Raw genomic sequence first — 21,145 nt, forward strand, 5'->3', positions numbered from 1 at the left:
TCACTGGAAGAACGATCTCCATATGGACTGATTTAGGCTTCTTTAGGGTTCATGTTATAATTTTTAATATTCATAATAAAATTATGAATCTGTGCATCAAACTTGACTGAAGTTCTCTAAAGCCTCTCATGACAATTAAAACTTTCTCATTATACATAATGTATGACTTTGCATAAGTGCCAAAAAAAATGTTTGCATTGGAGGTTATTTTGAAAACACTTAACTTTACTGCTTGGATTAATTAATAAAGACATTACTTAGGTCAGTGTTCTTACAAACTTAACTATGGTCCCCATTGAAAACCCCAACCAAGTGTTTTTGTTCACGATGAACACTATTTCTTCTTTCATTGCCGGTTTTCTATGGGGACGATTGTGTGCAAGATTAGCTGTTTTATGCAAAGGGAACATTTTCAATAACAGATTTGTTTTTCAAGCTTGGGACAGTAAGGTTATTTTTTTAGTTTGCAGGATAATGCAGTGAAATGTTTCATGCCTGACCAATATTTGACAACTTCAGCTTTTTGTATGTTCAAAGTCGGTTCAGAGTAAACTCATACATGCAACTGACAGGATAAATAAAATTAATTATTTAATTGAACCTAAAAATCATGCATATACTTATGTAGACATACACATATGCTCCTGTAATACCATACTGCTTAAAAATAATACATTTTATTTATGGGAGCTTTTCAAAAAACCTAATGACACCTTACAAGGAGAGTTGAAAACAAACAATATGAAACATAATTAAAAACTTCGAAGGATATAATAAAAGAAACAGTTTTACATAACAAAATTAAATTAAAAACAGGATGAAGACGCTGGACACCAAATATGCTAAATATCCCAACATTTCATATTTTCTGGCTAAGCAGGATTTAAAATGTTTTATTGATAGGCTATAATCAACAGAAACCCCTAAAACAATTACTTTTACCAAAAGACTTTTGTATTATCCACTCATTTAGTGTGTTATGATTTTTATTATGTGCATTTCTAATTTTCACAACCTAAGCAGACAGAGCCCTGCAGGTCTTTGGCGCCCCTAGTGGTTCTCGGACCTTAGGCTGGGAACAGATGTCCTAATGGAATAAATAAAAGTATTAGATAACTTCTTGAGTTGACAAACATGACCAGCTTAGTTAAATGTAGACACGTTGTTAGCCTGCTGTTCAGCTTGTCAAGTTCTTGTATAGGCCGACCTACCCCGGTTAACAGTAAGGAGGAGGAGCTGTTTGTACAAAGACACCCACAGGGAGAGTGAAGGTGCTGCTCAGTGCTACAGAAGCTGTTCTCATGTCAACTAATGGCCCAGAGGAGACGAAGAAAGTAGAACTTTTTTTTTTTCACCTTTCGGAAAAGACTTACTGGGTCACCTCCTGCGTAAATTTGAACACCACGACACCAGTGCACAGCAGCTACACCCCGGGGCTGGTGAGTAGGTCACTGTTTTCCAGGAAATGTCAGTAGAAGAAATGAGTTTGTAGCATCTGTCACAACTTAGAGAGTGGCTGGAAACGTCTTTTTTTTTAACTTAATCGATCGTCTAACCCCTAATCCTAAACCTAGACCTAACCTAACCCTAAACCCAGACCTACCCTAACCCTAAACCTGACAAACAGATTGAGAAATTCACCCACACAACTCAAGACCTATAATGAACATTTTACACCTGCTTTAACCTCCTGAAGTAGTTGTTAGCTATCTCAAACTTGTTAAATGCCATTTACAGACGAACACCACAGCTGATAAGACTAAAAGAGGTTTTCTTTAGCCAAGACTACAATATAGTAGCCGAACTCAGCGCATGTTTGGACTCATGTCAGGCTGTTTAAACAGATAACTGCGAGGTCGGCGTCCAGTGAATTCTACTTGACACTGCAGGATTAATATAAAGTAAAAGTGAGGTTATTCTTGGTTAAAAAAAAAAATCCATCTGACTACCAGCGACATTTACACGAAGTCATTTCCTTTTAGTTACAGTAAAACGATTTGCGCCTTGGCGTAAAATCCTGACATTTAATGACGACACAGTTGCCCTTATTGGCAGCCAGAAGTTTCAAGGATGCTTGATACCCTTATCTAATTGTTGAATTTTATTCGGAGAAGCTTATCATCACAGTGTCCCAATTGTTTTGCACCCTTTAAAGTTTATAGTGTACCTATATCCGGACTTTCCGAGGAGCTGCTGGCCTCTGTGTTGGACAGCTGCCCAGGGTGGGTCCTCCACTTCTCCCTGACAAATGATTAAAGCTGGTCTTTATTTGCGGGTCTGCATGGGTGGTAGTGCTTGTCTGGCAAACACAGCTACTCCCATTTCAACACATCTTTAGAGAGAGAGAGAGAGAGCAGAGAGGAAGCTCCATTTTATTGAAACTTAAGAAAAGGGAAAGCCTCAGGGATACTACATTAAGTAGAAAATGACAAACTATTGTAGATACAAACCATAAAAAAAACAACATGGCATAAAATAAGAAAGATGCTTGACATGAATATGCCGCAAAATCAGAATAAAAACAGTAAACTACTTCAGCACCTCTAACTCTTACAATAGATGTCCAGTATCTGGTGTCTTGTGTCTAAATGAAAAAATCAATGTATACAAAGGGTCTACTAAGTACAGAGGTGAAGAACGTGATGTCAAAAAAAAACATCTTTATCAGCAAAGACATGTATTGTATGTATAGATTGTTGTACAAGTTAGATGGCCTTTTTGTTATATTAGAATAATAATTTATAATTTTATTCAAGCTTAAAAATTAAGATTTATACTCTGTTTAATGGACATGAACACACATAGACCGAAATACTCCCAAAACATGGGCATGCATTAATGGTGAGGTCTCAAAATGAGGGGACTGCCCACAGTGAGCGCTTAAGGGCACCTTGGCAGTGCTTAGGAAGTGGACTGATACCTCTCCAGTTACAAGGCCAATGTCCGGACTTGGTCTGGGCTGGGACTCGAACCGGTGACCCTCCAGCTGCCAACCCATGTCCCTACAGACAGAGCTACTGCCACCATATGGTGCTTTTTGGTCGGCTGATGTTTTCAGTCCTTCTAATACTCTCATGTCATTTGGACGTTCCTAAATGAAGACCATATATCTGCTTTCTTGAACTCTGTATTCAGGGATTCAATTCATTCACTTGCGTAAAAATGGGGACCTGATTCTTGTACTTTTAGCTCATTAGTTACTTTGTGTTGAGTACCGGTACAAGGTTTCTTCATAGCCTATAATGTGTTGTGTAAAGTAAAAGTGAAATAATGTGTTGACAAATAACTTTGTTAAACTATTGCATATAAAAAGGTCCTAAACAAATCTGAAAGGAATTACGTAACTGGAATCTAATTTTCCAGTTGGTCAGTGTGAAGCTTTTCTCAGGCAGTGTGCTGCTTTAGATGGTTGGTAGTAACTGAAGTGATTGAACACACTCGTGACATTAGCTAAATAAGGTTGTTATTCTTCAACATGACAGATCCACACTTAATTCAGAGTCTCTGGCTGCATCATCGTAAAATTGTGTTCTGATGTCGCAATGAGTCATCAGAGAAAACAGAAAACCCAATGTATTCATAGTTTGTAATATTATAGTCCTATAAAATGGCATAGTCATGTGTTAATGCTGATGGTGCCTGCTGCAACAAATACACTGTTGTGGTGAACCTTCTGTCAAATAATTGCCTTTTCACAGCTGTTGGTGTGACACTAAATCGATTTATATTCTAAATGTCACCAGTACACTTGGTTGATGGGAAATTAAGACCATGTTCATGTGGATGTCAAATGACTGATGATGTAGTAAAGCAATACATTTTGAGTGTGGTCCAGGACCTGGATGCACTTTCCATTAGCAACTACATTTCTACTGCTTTATTAACTACTGTGACTTGACCTGTTTCAACAAGATCCTCTGCACTCACGTTCTAGGATGTCATTTTCTCTTTTCAAAAATGTATTTGATTAATTCAAGCAAAAGGCTTAAACCAAGCTAAAATAGACTCTCTGCTTGTGCTCAAAATTATGTTAAACGAAAATGCCCGAGCTGGTAGAAGATCCAATTTGAAAGGCCTGACACACAGAACAGCTGCAGATGGGCTGCAAGAGCATGAACCTGTTTAGAAATGTGTGTAATACTTAATGTTACACATCTTAGCTGTTATACTGCTGTCAGTACCTTTCCACTAATGTGTTTATGTGCTGCATACATCTTATAATGCAACAATGTTGTCTGTTCAAAGGTTTATGGGTATGTGAGACCACATTTGTTTTTCTTTATCCAAAAAGATGTACAGCCATGATTTCTAATAGATCAATTTTTTCAATTACACATGATCAAGGAAAGTTACCAATGAGAAGACAGCTGCACTCAGCTAGCTTAATACTTCAGAAGATTAGAAGTAAGTGGTTGTGAAGTTAAAGATGTTCCTGTTTACTTTGTGTTTCTGTTCACCAGTTGTCACTTGGGAACATGAGAATGTGTTGCTCATTTACAATGGGGCTCAACAAGATGCTTTCTGATTACTCTGATAATAGTCTATAGAATCTTGCAAACACATGTGTGGTTTTGCTGTGACCTATTTTCACTGTCACAGAAATGATATTGTTAGTCAATATACTGACACACCAGACTGTCAGAAAAATGTGTCTCCATCAGTCAGAGGGAGTTGAAACTGCGTCCTCCATTTTTTTTTGATGAGTTATTTAATATGATAAGAGATCTTACACAATGACATGTCATGCACAGAAAAGTTAATCTGTGACTAAGGCTGCAGAAATTAACAGTTCAATTTGATTTGGATGTTTTTGGGTCACGATTTAATTCACTTCAGTATTGATAAACAGGCTTCTTTATATATTAAATAATGCTCCTAGAGGATAGAAATAACCAGATAATAATTTGAATGTACCTTATTATATTAGATAATTCTGTGTGCATTGTTGTATAGGTTTAGAACAAACTAAAGACTCCAACATGTATTTTACTGTTGTAGTCTTCTTCTTCTCCCTGAGCATCCAGTGAGTGTGACATGGCCCTCTGGAAAGTCGGTGTGTAAATACACTATGAATGCAAAAGAAAATATTAAAAAAAATAGTAAATTGAATTTAACAATTATTGATTTGAAACACTCAAACAATTCTAAACAACACGTTTGGCTGGAGACGTGTTTTTGCCAGCTCCTGCGTGGACAGGCAAATACAAAGGGGCCTTTAAAATGGTCTCGAGCTGCAACCTTGTGTGAGGTTCAAAATCCTGCAGTTCCTCAAGGGTCTTCTTGAGGCTGTTTCCAGGAGCTCCAGAAGTGGTTCTGACCTGATTGACAGGTAGGCCCGGTGTAACGTTACGTCAGGACGCTTAAAATCCACCTCAGCTCTCAGTCTGTTTGAGGTTTACTCAACAGTTAGGCTCAGACTGGATTTCCAGCAGTGAACCTCCAAGCCACCTGTCGTAACAATTGGGTGACATCCATTAATGTTTAGTCTATGGTCTGTCTTCACAGAGGATATACTGTTGTTACTTGATAGCTTATTAGTTCAGAAATTCTGAAAGAAAAAAAAAAGAATTACGCACAAAGTCAGGAGCCAGTTGATGTTTAATCATCAGAAAAGTTTACTTTGCATCAAAGAGGTTTTACTGAATCTAATCGTGTTCAGAAATATGATTTCTAGAATTTTGAAGCTGTCTCAGTGTTAATGTGCAGATCGCCAGAGTTGGCCTTACTTAACAAACAGAGGTGACCAGATAGCTAAATGAACATTCTTTAAAAAAAAATTTTTCCCATCAAATCTTAAGATAAGTCCAACTTGACTTACGCTCACCAGCGCACTTCTTCTTGTATTTTTGGGCTTTTTCCCCCTTTTCGTCGAGACAGGACCGTGGATAGAGTCAAAAAATTGAGGATAGAGAGCGTAGTGAATGATATTCAGGAAAGGAGCCATATGTCACATTTAAGCATGGACCGCCCTCTTTACCTTGTGTGCGCACACTCACCACTAGACTACTGGCACCCCTGCCAACTCACTTTTCTGACCCAGACAGCTGATCTATGGGGTAACAAAGTACAAGGCTTGTGTAGGATCAGAGGACTGAGAAAATATGATGCCAAAGGAACAGGCTATCTGAGGGCAAGGTAAAGTACTGAAAAAGATAAAGCACACACTTGAAGTCATGTTCATTATTTTCAAGTTGTGGTGATTTCCTCTTTACCACAGAACAAACACATGTACTAGTATGGGATTTGAAAGATCTGTGAAATAGTTGATGTCAACTGATTACCATGTCAACACCTGATACATAACTTTGACCTCACCTGAGTTAAAACAGGCCCATGAGCAGCACTAGCTACTTTTAGAGGCTCAGTGGTCTTTTTTTTTTTTTTTTTTACCATTCATGGCCAAATCAGAGCATGTTGAAGTCGTCTCCATCACAGTGTATTTTTCACGCATCCTGATTTTGCACGAGACCTTAAGCTGCTTATAGCTCTAGATGAAAGGTTCAGTGCGGGTAACAGGGAAAGAATGTGGCACTTGTCTGAATGCTTTTCTACGCACCGGTCATATGATATATGTGCACTTTCTTTTAATTGTTTTGACCAGATTTAGTCGACCATGTCAAGTGAAAAGGTTCATTCAGTAGTTATCATGATAGATCTTCCTTCTCATTGTGTAAATGTAGTAAAATAACAACAACAACCTTAAGTTACATTTCTTTACTAAATCAAGTCAGCCTTTACTCAAACAAGCCAAAAGCTGCTTATCTGTAGAGGAAAAGTGCAACTCCTTTCAAAGGCAACAATGAGTGGACAGAACCTTGACTGTTGTGAAGGACTTTAAAATGCCCTCCATCATTTCCTGTGACTGTGTCAGCAGGATGAAACACTTCTTACATTACACACATCAGCCCACAATGTTGAACTGAACCACTAATTCTGAGGTCTTGCATAATGTTGAAGAAGTGTCAAAGATCTTGTTATATTCTCCCTCTAGAGGTCAAACTGCACAGTAGTTAAAATAAGGCTAATATAGAGGTCTGCCTGAGTCTGTCTGTTTGTTACTTTGACAGGGAAATATCAAGAAAGACATTATTTATAGGCTTACACTGAATGTTATTTACAAGATTCTGTAATACTATTCCTTCCAATTGTGTGTTTTGTAAGTTTTGATTTGGAATCAGGGGGACAGCTACATTTAGCCAAAGCCTATACAAGCCCACTGGTCCTTTAATATTATCATGAAAATGTTTGATTAAAATGTAAGTTGTATGCCTGCATGTGTAAAGTACTGTAACAGTGTGATTTCATGTTTTTTTCATTCATAATAAATAAACAAGATTAAATAAGGACTGTAGTATAGTAGCCTTGCACAAACAAACACAGACGCCCTGCAGCCACTGTTTCTCCTCTAACCTTATTTTTAAAGTCAACTATGACCATTACAGATCACTTTAGAAGTATGTCAAAGTCATGGCATCACATGACCTCACCAAGCTGTCTTCATAGCCCTGCTGCACCCTCACCCTGGTGTCAAACTGGTTTCTTTTGGTCCCTGTGTTGTGTTCACTTGGAGGCTGATGAGTGAGCCTGTCTGCACATAGAGTTACTGCACTGTCTCTGCAGCCGCTCCTCTAAACCGTTCTTTGCTTGTTCCAGGCTTAAACACATTGTCCCACTGGCAGTCAAATATGCATCTTGTCCCATACCATACACACTAGCAGATTTTTATTGTTAAAATGGAAAGAAACGGACTGCCTGCTCATGTAGGGCTAGACATTCCAAAGAGCTCACTGGCCTGATTAAAAGACTCTGAGCCTAATGAGTGACTCTTCCTCCTCCAGTTATAATAATGCCTTAAAAAATGGACAGCAACACATAATTTATATTCAGAATTGATCTTTTTAAGCTTTTTCCTGTGATGGCTTTTCTATGTGTCATAGCTGAAAGATAGGGGCCACCAACAACTTCACTGCTTACACTTTCGCGATCACGCTCCGTCACTATACTTGCATTGTAGCACAGGTTTTCTCTAATGAATTAGTGTGGTAAATTGTTTTTAGTCCACCCGTTTGGCAGTGATGCACAAATGTGCCCATGCTCCCTAGGATGGACCCTGAAGTTATGACAGGGCTTTTTAGGTTGTTCGTCTCCGGAGAGCTGGGTTTTATGAAATCTGTTTAAAGAAATAATTGTTGATTTCATTTCAATCAACATTTTAGAAATAGAAAATCATGTGCAAAGTGAAGGGACAGTAGAGACAAAGTTTAGAAAGACCAGGGAGAGAAAGTTCCAAGAACACTGGCGAGACCACTGGAGTTGGGTGAGCAAGAAGCAACTGAAAATGTAGTTTTGTGCCAAATCTGCCAATCAGTGCCGACATAGGCGAACAAAGTTGAGTGAGGAAAAGGTAGTTTGACTTTTATTTTCCAAAACAAAATGTCGGGAGAGAATCGATTAAGAAAAACTTTGCTGCTATAGATATTATTATTATTTTTTTAAATTTTCATTTGAACTTTAAAGATGAGCTCTTTGTCAGTGCACTGTATATCCTATCACTTATCATTATATTAATGTAATAGGTCTGATATACGAATGAGATGAATCCAAAGGCAAGTGGAGTAGGACATGATGTTCATCAACTCATCATGAAGCTCTCACTCTATGTGTAGATGGTCTTAGTTTACCTGCATCCGAGTAAGGATTGAATTCTTGTTCAATTGATAGTGAGTGCTAATTAAATGTTCTTTGTGAAACGTTGAATCAACCAGTTTGACTGGAATGACAACAGACAAAGCTAAATACAAAAAAATGAAACGTCGTTTGATTGAACTGCACGAGCAAACTGAGTGAATCAGTCCTTCCAAACTGCATCACCTTCACTCTGTAGAGGAACTCAATACCAAAATCCTATTGTTTATTGAGCATAATATAATCTGTTTGGCCTAATTAAATCTTGGAATTTGAGAAAAAGATCTTAGCCGCTACACAGCCATAGTCCAACCACACATTTGTTTTTCACTATTTCACTATTTCACTATTTGTCCTGATCAGACCTGTGTGTGTGTGTGTGTGTGTGTGTGTGTGTATACTATACAAGCTTTACTTGACTACACCCCCCCCCCCCCCCCCCCCCCCCCCCACCCTCACCTGTTGGTTCTGTTGTACCAGTTAGGGTGGGACTAGTCGGCCTGCCTCATAGTCATAGGTCAATAGACTTCACTGACATCATTTTAATCTTGGCTCCTTTGGATTGCTTGTCTTTTACTCTACAAAGTAACTGATTCCGACACAGACCCGCTCAGGAGCTGGCTATCATGGCTCTTTAAATAAGGTGTATGAACCACATGAATAGATTTGACTTCATGCACAAACAATCATAAAGATTCAAGTTGGTGTCTGTATGTCTCCTACTTGGTATCAAATCCCATGAAAACATAAACAGTATGTTATGTCCTTCTCTGTCATTACTCTCAAGCTTTCCCTTCCCTCTAGCTGATAGCAGTGCTAACTGTTAATAGGAGTTGCTAGGCTAGAAACCAGGCATGAGTTATTAGTTGCTAAGTCTCTATATTATTGCCATGTTAACTTACCTTGTAATATCAAGACATGAAGATGCAATGTAGACTAATAACGAAAATTTAATATAAAACCATGTTCAGTAGTTTTATTGCAATTACTAAACAATATGTGATGCTTTGTTTGAGCTTATACATGATACACTTTTATTTCAAGTGCCATCAGTTTATGCCTCGAATTATTTAATTCTATTGTATTTTTTTGTCCTTTTATTTATGTAATTAATGTAAACACGTTTGTATCAATAAAGTTATCAGTGAACTTGTCCACCCTTGATTCCTGAAAGGAATAGTAATGCAGCTATAATCCTGATCTTCACAAACCATGTGCATTTAAAACCACATTAAAATGTTTACATCTACTTTACATTCAGAGAATCACACTTGGGATGTCCTTTCTTTTACATATTCTCTATATGTTAAAAAGGGTTTCCACTGATGACAAAAGCCAAGAATTGGTTGCCAGTACAGTACAGTACATTGAGAGTTGACTTATATTAAATTGCACCGCCTGTCAATTATATGTTTAGATAGTTTCCTGTTGTAAAATAATAACATTAGATAGAAAGAATTGGCTTTACAACTATATATGTTTTTACTCAAATAAAATCAAGTGTTAATGAATTTTGATGCAAAGTAGAACATAATATGATAATCTAAGGGTTCGCTAGAAAACAAGATGTAACTGCTTTTTTTGTATTCCTTTATGTGTTAGTATTTGCTCTGCACTTTGGGGAAAATTGAAAACAATACCATTGCATTTAGAGATTTATCTCTGCAAAATAGCTTGACTGCTGTTCTCATGAGATCTTTTGCTTGTGTGTTTCAGAAACTTAGCACTCACTATGTCTGACGGGGACTATGATTACCTCATCAAATTCCTAGCCCTCGGCGACTCTGGAGTGGGAAAAACTAGCTTTCTCTACCAATACACAGATGGCAAGTTTAACTCAAAGTTTATCACTACAGTTGGAATAGACTTCAGAGAAAAAAGAGTGGTAAGTGCAGTCATGTTAATTAAAATGGTACAGTTTCTAAGTTAACATTGGTCATGTTGGGACACATGTATTTACACTCTGTACTTCTAAAGTAACATATCTGTGGCCATGTGTGTGCCTCTAGGATTTACCTAATCAGGGGCTTAAACGCATTCCCACGCCATTAAGTCTTGTAACAAAAGACTACTGATGAATGTTGCAACAGAAGTCCCAGTAATGACTAATGTTGGTGAACAGCAGAAAGCACCCTCCCTCAGAATAAACACTTCATACCATTGGCAAACACCTGAGCAGTGTTCATATTTACTTAATATTACTACTGAACTCAGGCACCAAGAAGGTCGCTTGAATGACAGTTTGATCATAGTTATACAGACAGTCCAGTTTATGTGATAAGACTGAAAGTCCATCACTTACTTTTTTATTTCAGTATAACATTAACTAGGAATAAAAAATCTGAGTAAAAGTTACATTAGTTATTAAATATTCACTTACGGAGTACACAGCTTAACTCACTGTCATGGTGAGAAGACAGTAAGTTATTTTACTATGTCCTCAGACAACCCAGAGATGTGCTTTCTGTATCTGAATCCATTAAGTATAAAAAATCAAACACCACACAATCTTGATTTGTCCTGGTCCAAATGACTAAAGTTATCTGAGAGGTTAGAGCCCTGTCAAGTTACGTCCAACTTGTCCGTCTTTTTTGAATATTGACTGTTCCATGGCATATCCTAAAGTGTAGTTTATTTAGATGAACCAAGATTTCCTTGAACTGATTTTTCTTGACGTTCTTTAATTCTTGGATTTCATCATATAAAGTGTTTTCCTATGACATATATTACAGAGGTGCACACAGCCATGTAGAGGAAAAAACTCAACTCACACAGTATTTTGTTTGCCTTGCATTTTTTTCTCCTCATAAGCTGCTTAAAGGGATTCATCATACTTATCTAGATTATTTGAACTGTAATCAAATATTTAGATTGACACAAAATGTTTTGGCTTTCTTTTTTTTAGCTGATTACATCAGATTACATATATTTAAAAAGAGGATTTTTTTTTTGTCTTTTCTTTTTTTTTTTTTATCTCATTGTGTCCCTGCTGTCTTTCAGTTGTACAGTCCAACAGGTCCAGATGGATCTTCAGGTAAAGGACAGAAGATTCACATGCAACTGTGGGACACTGCAGGACAGGAGAGGTACATGAATCTCTCTCAAAGCCAGTGTTGTCTTCAGTTGTTTCCCAAATGTGACTCTCCCTTTTTTAACGATATTTCTCATGACAGGTTTCGGAGTTTGACGACTGCGTTCTTTAGAGATGCAATGGGTTTTCTTCTTCTTTTTGACCTCACAAATGAGCAAAGTTTCCTGAATGTCAGAAACTGGATGAGTATGTTCTTTGATATATCACTATACTTTCAGGGCTTTAATCATTAACTGACAATGGTATTAAAAATCAGTCTGCAGTTATTTAAATTGGGACAGTTTCAAGTGCACAATCGTTTAAATAGATTTTTTTTTAGTATTTGTACTAAACAATGACAAAACACTCTGTGTCTGACTTGAGCAGAATAAACAAGCTGCTTTTGCACAAATTAAACATTTTATTTCCTTTCTTTGCAAACTTGAGCTGATGCTCCCGTTGTGCTCACACTATTTTTTTCCCAGGTGATTGTAATACAATAACAATGTCTTAATATCTTCCTAAAAAACAACAACATATGAACACCAGACTTAAGACATAATACATATTTGTATGTATCTTTCAGGCCAGTTGCAGGTTCATGCTTATTGTGAAAGCCCGGACGTCGTACTGTGTGGGAACAAATGTGACCTAACAGATCAGAGAGCAGTCACTGAAGAGGAGGTCCGTGAGCTGGCAGAGAAGTACGGGTACGTCTCAGCTTTGATCCGTCTGTACATGGACCTCTCCCTCCGATGTTTGTCAAGAAGGCAGGGACTGCAATTTGTGCCTAAGTCTGTGCAGCAGAATGTCATAAAATAAATAAATTCATCCTCCTTGAAAAGCAAATATTTGTGCACATGTGTAAAATATCCTGCTCTAACCCTACTGGACACACCTTTACTAAAAACACAGATGTTATAGAGTGACAATGTTTTATTTGGCTTCAAAGAAGAAATACCTGAGTATTTAATCAGCGTTTCACTTTCAGACATTTGGTCAGTATCTGTTGACTTTAAATGAACTGCTTAACTACATACAGTAAGCCTGTATCCTATTCTATGTCTCCACTTATTCGTTCTGTTAATAATATATACAATTAGATTACAAAGCGTTGATACTCATGAGAGCATATGCCACGACAACAGGAAACAGCTGTAAATTGATGCGAGATAAATATTCAAATTCAATGACGTGTCACTATATTTTCCAAACACGCATATCAAACTCCAAAAGGAGCAACACTGATGCTGTCAATATGTTGCTTCACATGGGCATAGAAGGTTATTATGATGTCATCACACATTTAATTTCCTACTGCTGTTGTCGTGTTTATAACTGGAATTTATTTCCATGCAGAATACCATACTTTGAGACAAGTGCTGCAAACGGGCAGAACGTGAACCAGGCTGTGGACGTCCTGCTGGATCTTATTATGAAGAGGATGGAAAGATGTGTTGACAAGTCCTGGATCCCCGATGGGACTGTCCGAGTTAATGGACCCACCAACCCAGACCTCTCAGAGGCCCCTGAAAGGAGCAAATGTGCATGTTAGATCAAATGATGAACCACTTTGGTCACTTATTGGTGTCCATAACATTGGTAAAAAATAGGAATTCATCCAAGTTGAAGTATATATAAATAAATACATTATCTAATGTAATATTTTTATTCCAATGAAGGTGGAATTTGATATTTCTTTCCTTTAACCCACAAACCAGTTCATTACACATGTCACCTTCAGTGAGATGCTGTTTACATTTTCAGAGTTAAACACCTTTTAATAAGGGCATCTCAGTTCATTTAGGATAGGATCAGTCTTCTGAGAAATTGTTATTTTGAAACTGTGGGGTATTTATTTCTTGTTGTGCCTTGAGTAAAAGTCCAACTTAGGTCTTCAGCTCTTTAGGCTGATCATATTTCCAAGCATGAACTTTCTACTTTAAGCAGGAAGTGAGGTGCACTGCCAGATGTGCTTTGAATATAATGATAATTGATATTTCACTCGCTGTAAAGTAAGCATAGATGTACACTGTAATTAGGAAAGAAGCCACCTCTATTATTCTTTATTCCTCCAGTCAGATTATTTTAGGCTGTATTACCTGCATTACTTGAGGTGTTCATTTAGCAACCTTTAGGTAGCTAGTATCGTACTGCTTATGCTTTACTGAATGTCCAGCTACTTTTTTTTTTTTTTGCTCACATTGGACATCTAACGTTAGTCTGATTAAATTTGCTTTTTAAAATTCAGTGAAACAAAGTTATCTACACTTCATCATGAAAAGCGAAAGGTTTTCAGTAATAAAACCATTAATTCTCCAAGAAATAATCATTTCATGATTACGGGTATTCCAGTCTGCTGAGTGAAAGACCATTCAAATGTTAAAGTTTAAATGATCTGTTAGATGTTAGAGAGCTGTTAGATGTATTAAGAGTGGAAATAATTTTGTCGATTAGGCCGAGGCAATAAAAGTGAACCAATTACCTTTTTTCCAAACTACTAAGCGCAAATTTTCTTAAAGGTATATTTTTAAAGCAAAATGTAAAGATTCAGTCACAATGGTTTATTATAATGAGGGCCTCTTAGCTATCACTAAAATTACATTTGATTATATAAGCAAGACTATACAATGTTTCTTGTATTAAAATGTGCCATATAGTTTCATATACATAATATGTAAATGATGTCCAAAAATAAACATTTTTATTTATGTATTCTTTGAAGCAGCATGTCATCATTCTTGAACAGTTTCTGTCATGAAACATAAACATGACCTCTGAGTTGTATGGATTTCCCCAGTTAAACGCTACAACTTCTGATGATTGTTCAAGATGCCATTTAAATACAAAGCACTTTGAAAATAAACTACATACATGTCGATGACCTCTGTTTTATTTTGAAACTGTTTTCCTGGGTTCGTCTACAACTCTGTTCCAGTCTAGTGATTGATCAGTCTATTGAATTCGCTCATTATTGTAATTGTAATGGACGCTTTAATGTTGTCTCTGTTGACAACACATTGTCAATACAATTTGAATTCAGACCATTTCCAAAAATGTATTTGTCGCAAAGGTCTTACTTTCTGTAATCAAACATTAGTAAATGTTGACGGATGATCTGTAGTTACTCATACCTCCTGTCGGGGGCGCTGTTTTACTTAAACTGCTGTAACAACATTTATTCTGTGAAGAAGATGGTCCACTCCCGGAAGCTTCGTGGTCTGTGCGCTGAACAAACCAGACTGTAAGGAGCCGTGTTTCCTGAAGGTATCTGACGCACTTTTTTAGACTTTTTCTGGCAACTTGATAAAATGCAGAGAAGTTTTCTTTCACGTTGTACTGAAAGTTAAGCCTCTAAATCCGAAACAGAGCTACATTTCCAGCCAAAACTGTAGTTTTATTTAGTTTCGTTGCGTTTCCGCTAGCTGATGATGTTTTTGTTTCGTTCTTCTTTCAACAAGAAGCGACACATGTTGATATTTCTCCTGAAGGAAACATTCACGACCTTTTGGTCCAATGTTTTCTTATAAGTATAGAATTGTGATATTATACTATTAGTTGTTTTGGGTAAAACAGTTGTAATGGGTTCAGGATAAATAAACCAGCTGTTAGTGCATCATTTGCTTAATAGAAACACATCTGTATGTAAGAGATCACATATTGTAGTTTAAAATGTTGAAGAGGTTAAATGTATCGTTAAACGAGTCTTACTAAAAGTTTGCTTCATTTATCCATAATGAGAGAGTGTATTTGTATGACGCCAAACCAGATTTTATTCGTGTCGCATATTAATTTACTAAATTAATTATCAGCGTTGTCTTTTCTAAAATGTGTTGGATTATTGTTTTACCAAAGCTGCATTTAAGGATTATTCACCCTTTAACAAAAAAGTTTGCAAAGTTTATTCATGAAAAGAAATAAGAAATAAAATTCCTGCCAATTTACCAGAGCATAAATGATCAACATTCAAAAGCCCAATGGACCCTTCTTAACCTGTTACATTTCAGATAAAGCACCTAGCCTAATCTTTGTTTTCCTTTCTTTATAACCATAAATTAAGTAATTGATGCAGATCTGTAATCCGATTTAGCCCTTTGCAATAGTAGCTGGATGTGCACCATTAATGTAGAGGAGTCTGTGGGTTAATGTATACACAACAACGACACTAACGATGGTTTACTTGAAGCTGTTGGGACAAAGATGTACATAACAATATGTTGGGTTTTTTTCTTGCAGTATGCCTTTTCATTTCTGCCCCCAGTGTGGGGAAAAGTTGCAGCTGGATTTCAGATTTTGTCCGTCATGTGGAGAAAAGCTTCCCTCTTCTATTGAAGGACCTGGAAATGTGAGCTCAACACCACCTCTAAGTCTCTCTCCACCCAAAAGGAATGAAGCAGCTACATCAGTGGTTACAACAAGTCCTGCTTCAAGCACCAGTTGTGCGCATACACAAAGTAAAAGATCATTTCTTAATATATTTTCAGAGAATTAACTTGATGCTATCCATTGACTTTTTAAATATAAATTCTGTTTTTCTTACAGCCCTCCCTGGCACTCTATCAGCTCTTGTTACAACTCGACCTGCACTGCAAAAGACCCGCAACTCCTTACGTCTCAACAAGGTCGTTTCATTCCCCCTTAAAGAAGTCTCACCACCTTTGCCACCTTCCACTAAACCTGTTGGAAAAGACAAGTTTAAAGGTAATGAGGATGGAGACAACACACAGTGGATTCATCTGAATACAATTATTTGGCAGCTTTTGCCTTCCTTTGGCAGGTAAAAAACTTTTATTTGTATCAACAGATAGTGGTGTTGGATTGGTTAGAACTCCTCCAAAGGCACACACTGTCACTTTTAAAGATGCGTTAGAGCCAACTTTGAAGCTGTCGTCCTCTCTTCTCACCAAATCCCCTCGAAATGGTGAGTTGAAACACAAAAAACACACACATAAACAATAACAGTTCTTTTGAAAAATATTATCAATCATCATCATGTTTGTGGTTGAATCCACATGTAGTCAGAGGAAAGGCAAAAGCCTCCAGCCCTTCTGGGAAGCAGGTGGAAGATGAAGGTGGAAGTAGAGCAGCAGAGTCATTAGTAGACGGCTCTCGTTCTCTCCCATATTCATCACCAAACTCCAAGTCTCCATCAAAAGGTGAATCAAACATGTGGCATTACTGAATAACATTAATTGTTGATGATGAAGAAAAATGAGCACTTTTCCATGTAAACATATTATTGTGTTTCTTTACGTGCACAACGACAGGTAAAAGTAAAACCAAGAAGGCTAGGCTTGCATTCAACGTGGAGCCCCTGAATGAAGGTGAGGAGATGACAGACACCACAGGGAAAAAATGGAAGCTGGGGAAACTGCAGACGCAGAACTTGACAGAGATCATCTATGAAGGTGAGACATTGTTCAAAACGTCAGGGGAATTACCGTCAGCAAAACTGCACACACAGTCTGTTGTTCTTATGAACATAAGTGGCGATAATGACTCAGTCTTCACTTCAGTAGTCAAAGATGAAGGCATGCTGGAGTTCCTCTAACCAAAAATAAAGAAATGTACATTAAGAAAGTGATAGTAAACATGATCAAAGTTCAGCTGTAACTTGTATTTCAGAGAACATATTAACATTATTAGAATAGATTGAACATTTAACTATTTCTTTGATGAAAATGTTCTGTACATGACCCATACTAGACAAAAAGTACAAATCCAAAACATAAAAATGATGTTGTTGCAATTAAGCTCTTCTAAATGTTGTTGTTCTTCTAAATGTTCATGTGTTTGAACTGAGCCAGGAGCTCAGTGTCTCATTGGTTCAGCCTCCATCATTACAGCAGCAGAAGAAATGGCTGACCTACTGAAGTAGATAAAGCTGTGTAGCCTGTATTATCAAAACTGAGTTATTATATTTTGTTAATGTCAGTTTTGCAAACAGTTTCAAGACTCAACTCCAAGGACTCAAGTCACATCCTCAAACTGGTAAGTGAGGCCTCGTCAGATTGTAGACTAGTACTCTGTCTTAAAGTACATCATGAGGCTCTGGGCCCGAGATTCCCCCAGTCAAGAAATGCTTTCCCCATTAGGAATTTCTAAACATGTTCCTGTAACAAATAAGTCGGTTTTTAAATCTTCCTGAATGAGCTCTTTAATGTTTCTACTTCCTGTCAGGGAGCCAAGGATGGAAGAATCTTCAATGAGCAGAACTTCCTGCAGAGAGCCGCGAAACCTGCATCTGGTGAGCGTTTAGTGTCTTTCCATTCCAACTCCTCAACACTACTGTGTCTGTCTAAAAAAACATGTGAAAGTCACTTGTTATAGTGTTATGGATTGATTAGTTATGAGGTCGTAACTAATTGTTGTAACTGACTGCTGAAAGGGAGCAGAAGTGTATGTCCTGAAGTTGTTCAATGGCTGAAACAGGCTGTTCAAAAGAACTGAAGCACTAACGGCTCCAGCGGTTAAAATGAGCTTGACAGTGGCAGTTTCCTTTGTGATCAAGATCAACGGCTCCCAAATTGGGGGGGGTATAGTATACTTTATCCATTATTGTAAAAATAGGAGCAAAAAAGTTGTTCATTTTCAAATAAACTTGAATGTGTAAAAATGTTTGCACATGACAGCAACAATGTAGGTGTCTGCTGTTCTTTACACTTCTGCTCCTCTTTTTATGATGTGCTGTGTGTCCACTCACTGCTCAAGTTCATACATGGAACATCCTCGTATTCTGCTTCAAACCTTTCTCACAATATTATTACTACATCAAATAATATTATGGTTTTTAGGCTGTTGTTTTCTTTTGTGTTGTACTTTTGTGTTACCAGTGTTAGGATAGGTAGGTCTACGTAGATGGGTCTAGTCGTGTGTGGCTGTGCATTACGTTATATTCCACGTCCAGCTTCAGGGACAGTCAGTCTCTGGCACCCTTATTTTGGAAAGCAAGAACTGAAAAGATTGGAAACCCCCGGATAGATGCACAATTTCCCACTAAAGTAACTCTCTGTCATTCCACCACTTGTGGAAAGAAAAGCAGAAAGATGTGAGCTGATTCAACAGGATCATCAACAGGCCAGTCTGGAGGACCAAACAAACTTAAACTCTCCTGAGATTCAGTCCTGGTTCGTCAGAGATGGAACTTATCACACACTTTTGTCCCACTATTAAAACTTGTTTGCCTCTCTAGTGGACAAATGGATCAAACAAAATAAGATGGACTTTCTGGGGATTCCTTCCTGTGTTGGTTTTGGTCTTCATGCAGAATCCTACAGGTGTGGAAGAAAACAATCCGTCTTTTTTTCTTTCTTTTTTTTTTACACAAGATATGAAATAATCTTCTGTTTATTTAAAGCTTGTTTTTTGTTTTTTTAACAGATTTCTGATTTTCCCCGACATGGGCCAATGTCTCCAGTCTGTCATGGTTGAAATAGACGAGCTTCTGTCTGAGAAAGCAGTTCTTCAACTCGCCTGTAGAATAGTGAGTGTAACTCATTGGAAAGTCCCCGAAACAAAAACATCTTCTGTCCCCGCCTTCACTCAAAAGATAACATTTCTCCCTCCTTGCAGTTAGACGTGCTGCAGTACATCCATTCAAACGAGTATGTTCATGGTGATATCAGTGCAGAAAATATTTACATCAAACCAGAACAGAAATCTCAGGTGAGCAATAAACATCTTTGACCTTTCCATGAATTAGGTTTGTTTACCGCTCAGCACTCTTTACTTATCTGTGTGTGTGTTTGTGTGTGAGGTTAGGTATACCTGGTAGGATACTGCCATGCCTTCAGGTACTGTCCAGGAGGGCAGCATGTAGAGTATCGTGAAGACAGCAGAACACCACATGAGGGCACCACCGAGTTTATCAGCCTCGATGCGCATAAGGGAGCAGGTGAGACACTGATTTCTTGTTGCAGTGAATCAAATTCCATTTTTCTCTACCAGCTTCTGAAAAGCCAAACAGAAGGGAGACACCTGCGGTCCTCCCACTGCCCACCTCTCTCTTTCTGAAGAAGTAGATTGTTGTGGTTGTTTGATGTACACATCTATTGATTGCCTTTATGGTGTTTATTAATCAATGTAAGGCGGGTAGAGAAAACACATGATGGGGTCACTCTTGTTGTTTGTCCTCTGCTTCAGCTCCGTCACGTCGTAGTGACCTGCAGTCTCTGGGTTACTGCATGCTGCGCTGGCACACGGGTAGGCTGCCATGGACAGCACTAACTAATCCAGACGAGGTCGCCAAACAGAAACAGGGGTGAGACATTTCAACTTCACACACCTTTTGATACAACATCACATTTTAAATTATACGCGTCAAGTTTCTGCTGCACGTGTAACGTATAAACATGAAGTAGTGAAATTGGCCATACATTGAATAGAAAACCCTGATAACTTAAACATGTTCTTGTCAAGGTACGTGGAGGATGTTTCTGGTCTATTGAGACACTGCCTTGGAAAGAAAAGAGTTCCCAGTGAGTTGCTTGTTCTACATAACACATAAAAAGTGTAAGTCCTTTGCCCTTTATAAATGTATTTGTGTCTGTGTTTGTTTGCGTTGTAGCTGCATTTCAATCCTTCCTGGCTGCAGTGATGGCTCTGCAGTACTCTGAGCAGCCAGATTATTCAGTGCTGAAATCCACACTGAGAGATGCTTTACTGGATCTGGGCGGGTCACTGGAGCAGCCACTCAGTTTCTAGGTGAGGTGATACACGAAGGTACATCTGGTTAGAAAATTTATTTATTTGTTTATTATGATGCTGAAATTGAGGGTTTTGTGTGGATAAAGAATATTGATATATTTCCATTTTGCTTTCACAGAAACGTACCAGAAGGAAAAACTTTGGAGAATGGTGTGTTTTTCAGCTCGACTGAATCATTGTATGTTATTTTAAACTGTTGTCTCATTGCACTGAAAACAGAGTGTTGTAAAGATAAAACCTGCAAACATCAGGTTGATGAGTTTTGTTTTAGGATCACCATTTTATGCGTTTATGGTAGCCTTGTTTTCTCACAAATTGCGCTGTAAGATTTGAGCATTTCACAGTCTACAGAAGACCTGGTTGAAGTTTTAATGTTTGGAGTTACATATTTGGGTGATATTTCTGCTTTCTTCGATAAATGTTATACAGCCTTCTGCAATATTGAGGTTTTAGGTATTTAAACTTGTTACTTGTTTCAGCTGTTTTCTCTTTGATAATGTTTTTTAATAAAGTCCTTTTAATGATATGTTTGGTTTCATTTTGTGAAGGAAGAACAGGATTGACAATTCTAACAAATATTAGTGTTATCCCCACATTTATGAAGCTAAACTTAACATTGCTGAACATTTCCATTAAACAAGCTAACGCAGAGATAGGGATGAAGGGATTTCCACAACTCGTCCA

At 37.7% G+C, this 21,145-nt stretch overlaps 2 protein-coding genes across 3 annotated transcripts; both read left to right on the plus strand.

Annotated features, from left to right (window-relative positions):
* The first annotated feature begins 961 nt into the window (after positions 1-961).
* rab27a (RAB27A, member RAS oncogene family) lies at positions 962-14,470 on the plus strand. The gene is made up of 6 exons (XM_079340166.1): positions 962-1,439; positions 10,402-10,570; positions 11,686-11,771; positions 11,859-11,962; positions 12,342-12,465; positions 13,115-14,470. Exons 2-6 carry the CDS (start codon positions 10,418-10,420, stop codon positions 13,308-13,310), a joined length of 663 nt encoding a protein of 220 aa, XP_079196292.1. The 5' UTR covers positions 962-1,439; positions 10,402-10,417; the 3' UTR covers positions 13,311-14,470.
* A 1,482-nt stretch (positions 14,471-15,952) lies between these two features.
* vrk3 (VRK serine/threonine kinase 3) lies at positions 15,953-20,987 on the plus strand. Of its 2 annotated transcripts, none has more exons than XM_079339080.1 (15): positions 15,953-16,209; positions 16,298-16,456; positions 16,560-16,676; positions 16,774-16,911; positions 17,023-17,163; positions 17,691-17,746; positions 17,936-18,002; positions 18,948-19,032; positions 19,136-19,238; positions 19,328-19,420; positions 19,517-19,649; positions 19,898-20,015; positions 20,174-20,232; positions 20,322-20,458; positions 20,580-20,987. In XM_079339080.1, exons 1-14 carry the CDS (start codon positions 15,993-15,995, stop codon positions 20,456-20,458), a joined length of 1,623 nt encoding a protein of 540 aa, XP_079195206.1. In that variant the 5' UTR covers positions 15,953-15,992; the 3' UTR covers positions 20,580-20,987. The 2 variants fall into 2 exon arrangements, with proteins under 2 accessions (XP_079195206.1, XP_079195207.1); XM_079339081.1 differs by having other exon boundaries at positions 17,703-17,746.
* Positions 20,988-21,145: the final 158 nt, after the last annotated feature.

This window comes from Symphodus melops, assembly GCF_947650265.1.
Source record: "Symphodus melops genome assembly, chromosome: 3".
Classification (NCBI taxonomy): domain Eukaryota; kingdom Metazoa; phylum Chordata; class Actinopteri; order Labriformes; family Labridae; genus Symphodus; species Symphodus melops.

Bases quoted from the DNA above. Each gene is read 5' to 3' on its own strand.
- rab27a (XM_079340166.1), top strand. From the start codon at position 10,418: ATGTCTGACGGGGACTATGATTACCTCATCAAATTCCTAGCCCTCGGC. The intron at 11,772-11,858 runs GTACATGAATCT...TTCTCATGACAG, and splicing joins GACACTGCAGGACAGGAGAG to GTTTCGGAGTTTGACGACTG. The intron at 12,466-13,114 runs GTACGTCTCAGC...ATTTCCATGCAG, and splicing joins GAGCTGGCAGAGAAGTACGG to AATACCATACTTTGAGACAA.
- vrk3 (XM_079339080.1), top strand. From the start codon at position 15,993: ATGCCTTTTCATTTCTGCCCCCAGTGTGGGGAAAAGTTGCAGCTGGAT. The intron at 20,016-20,173 runs GTGAGACATTTC...GTTCTTGTCAAG, and splicing joins GTCGCCAAACAGAAACAGGG to GTACGTGGAGGATGTTTCTG. The intron at 20,233-20,321 runs GTGAGTTGCTTG...TTTGCGTTGTAG, and splicing joins TGGAAAGAAAAGAGTTCCCA to CTGCATTTCAATCCTTCCTG.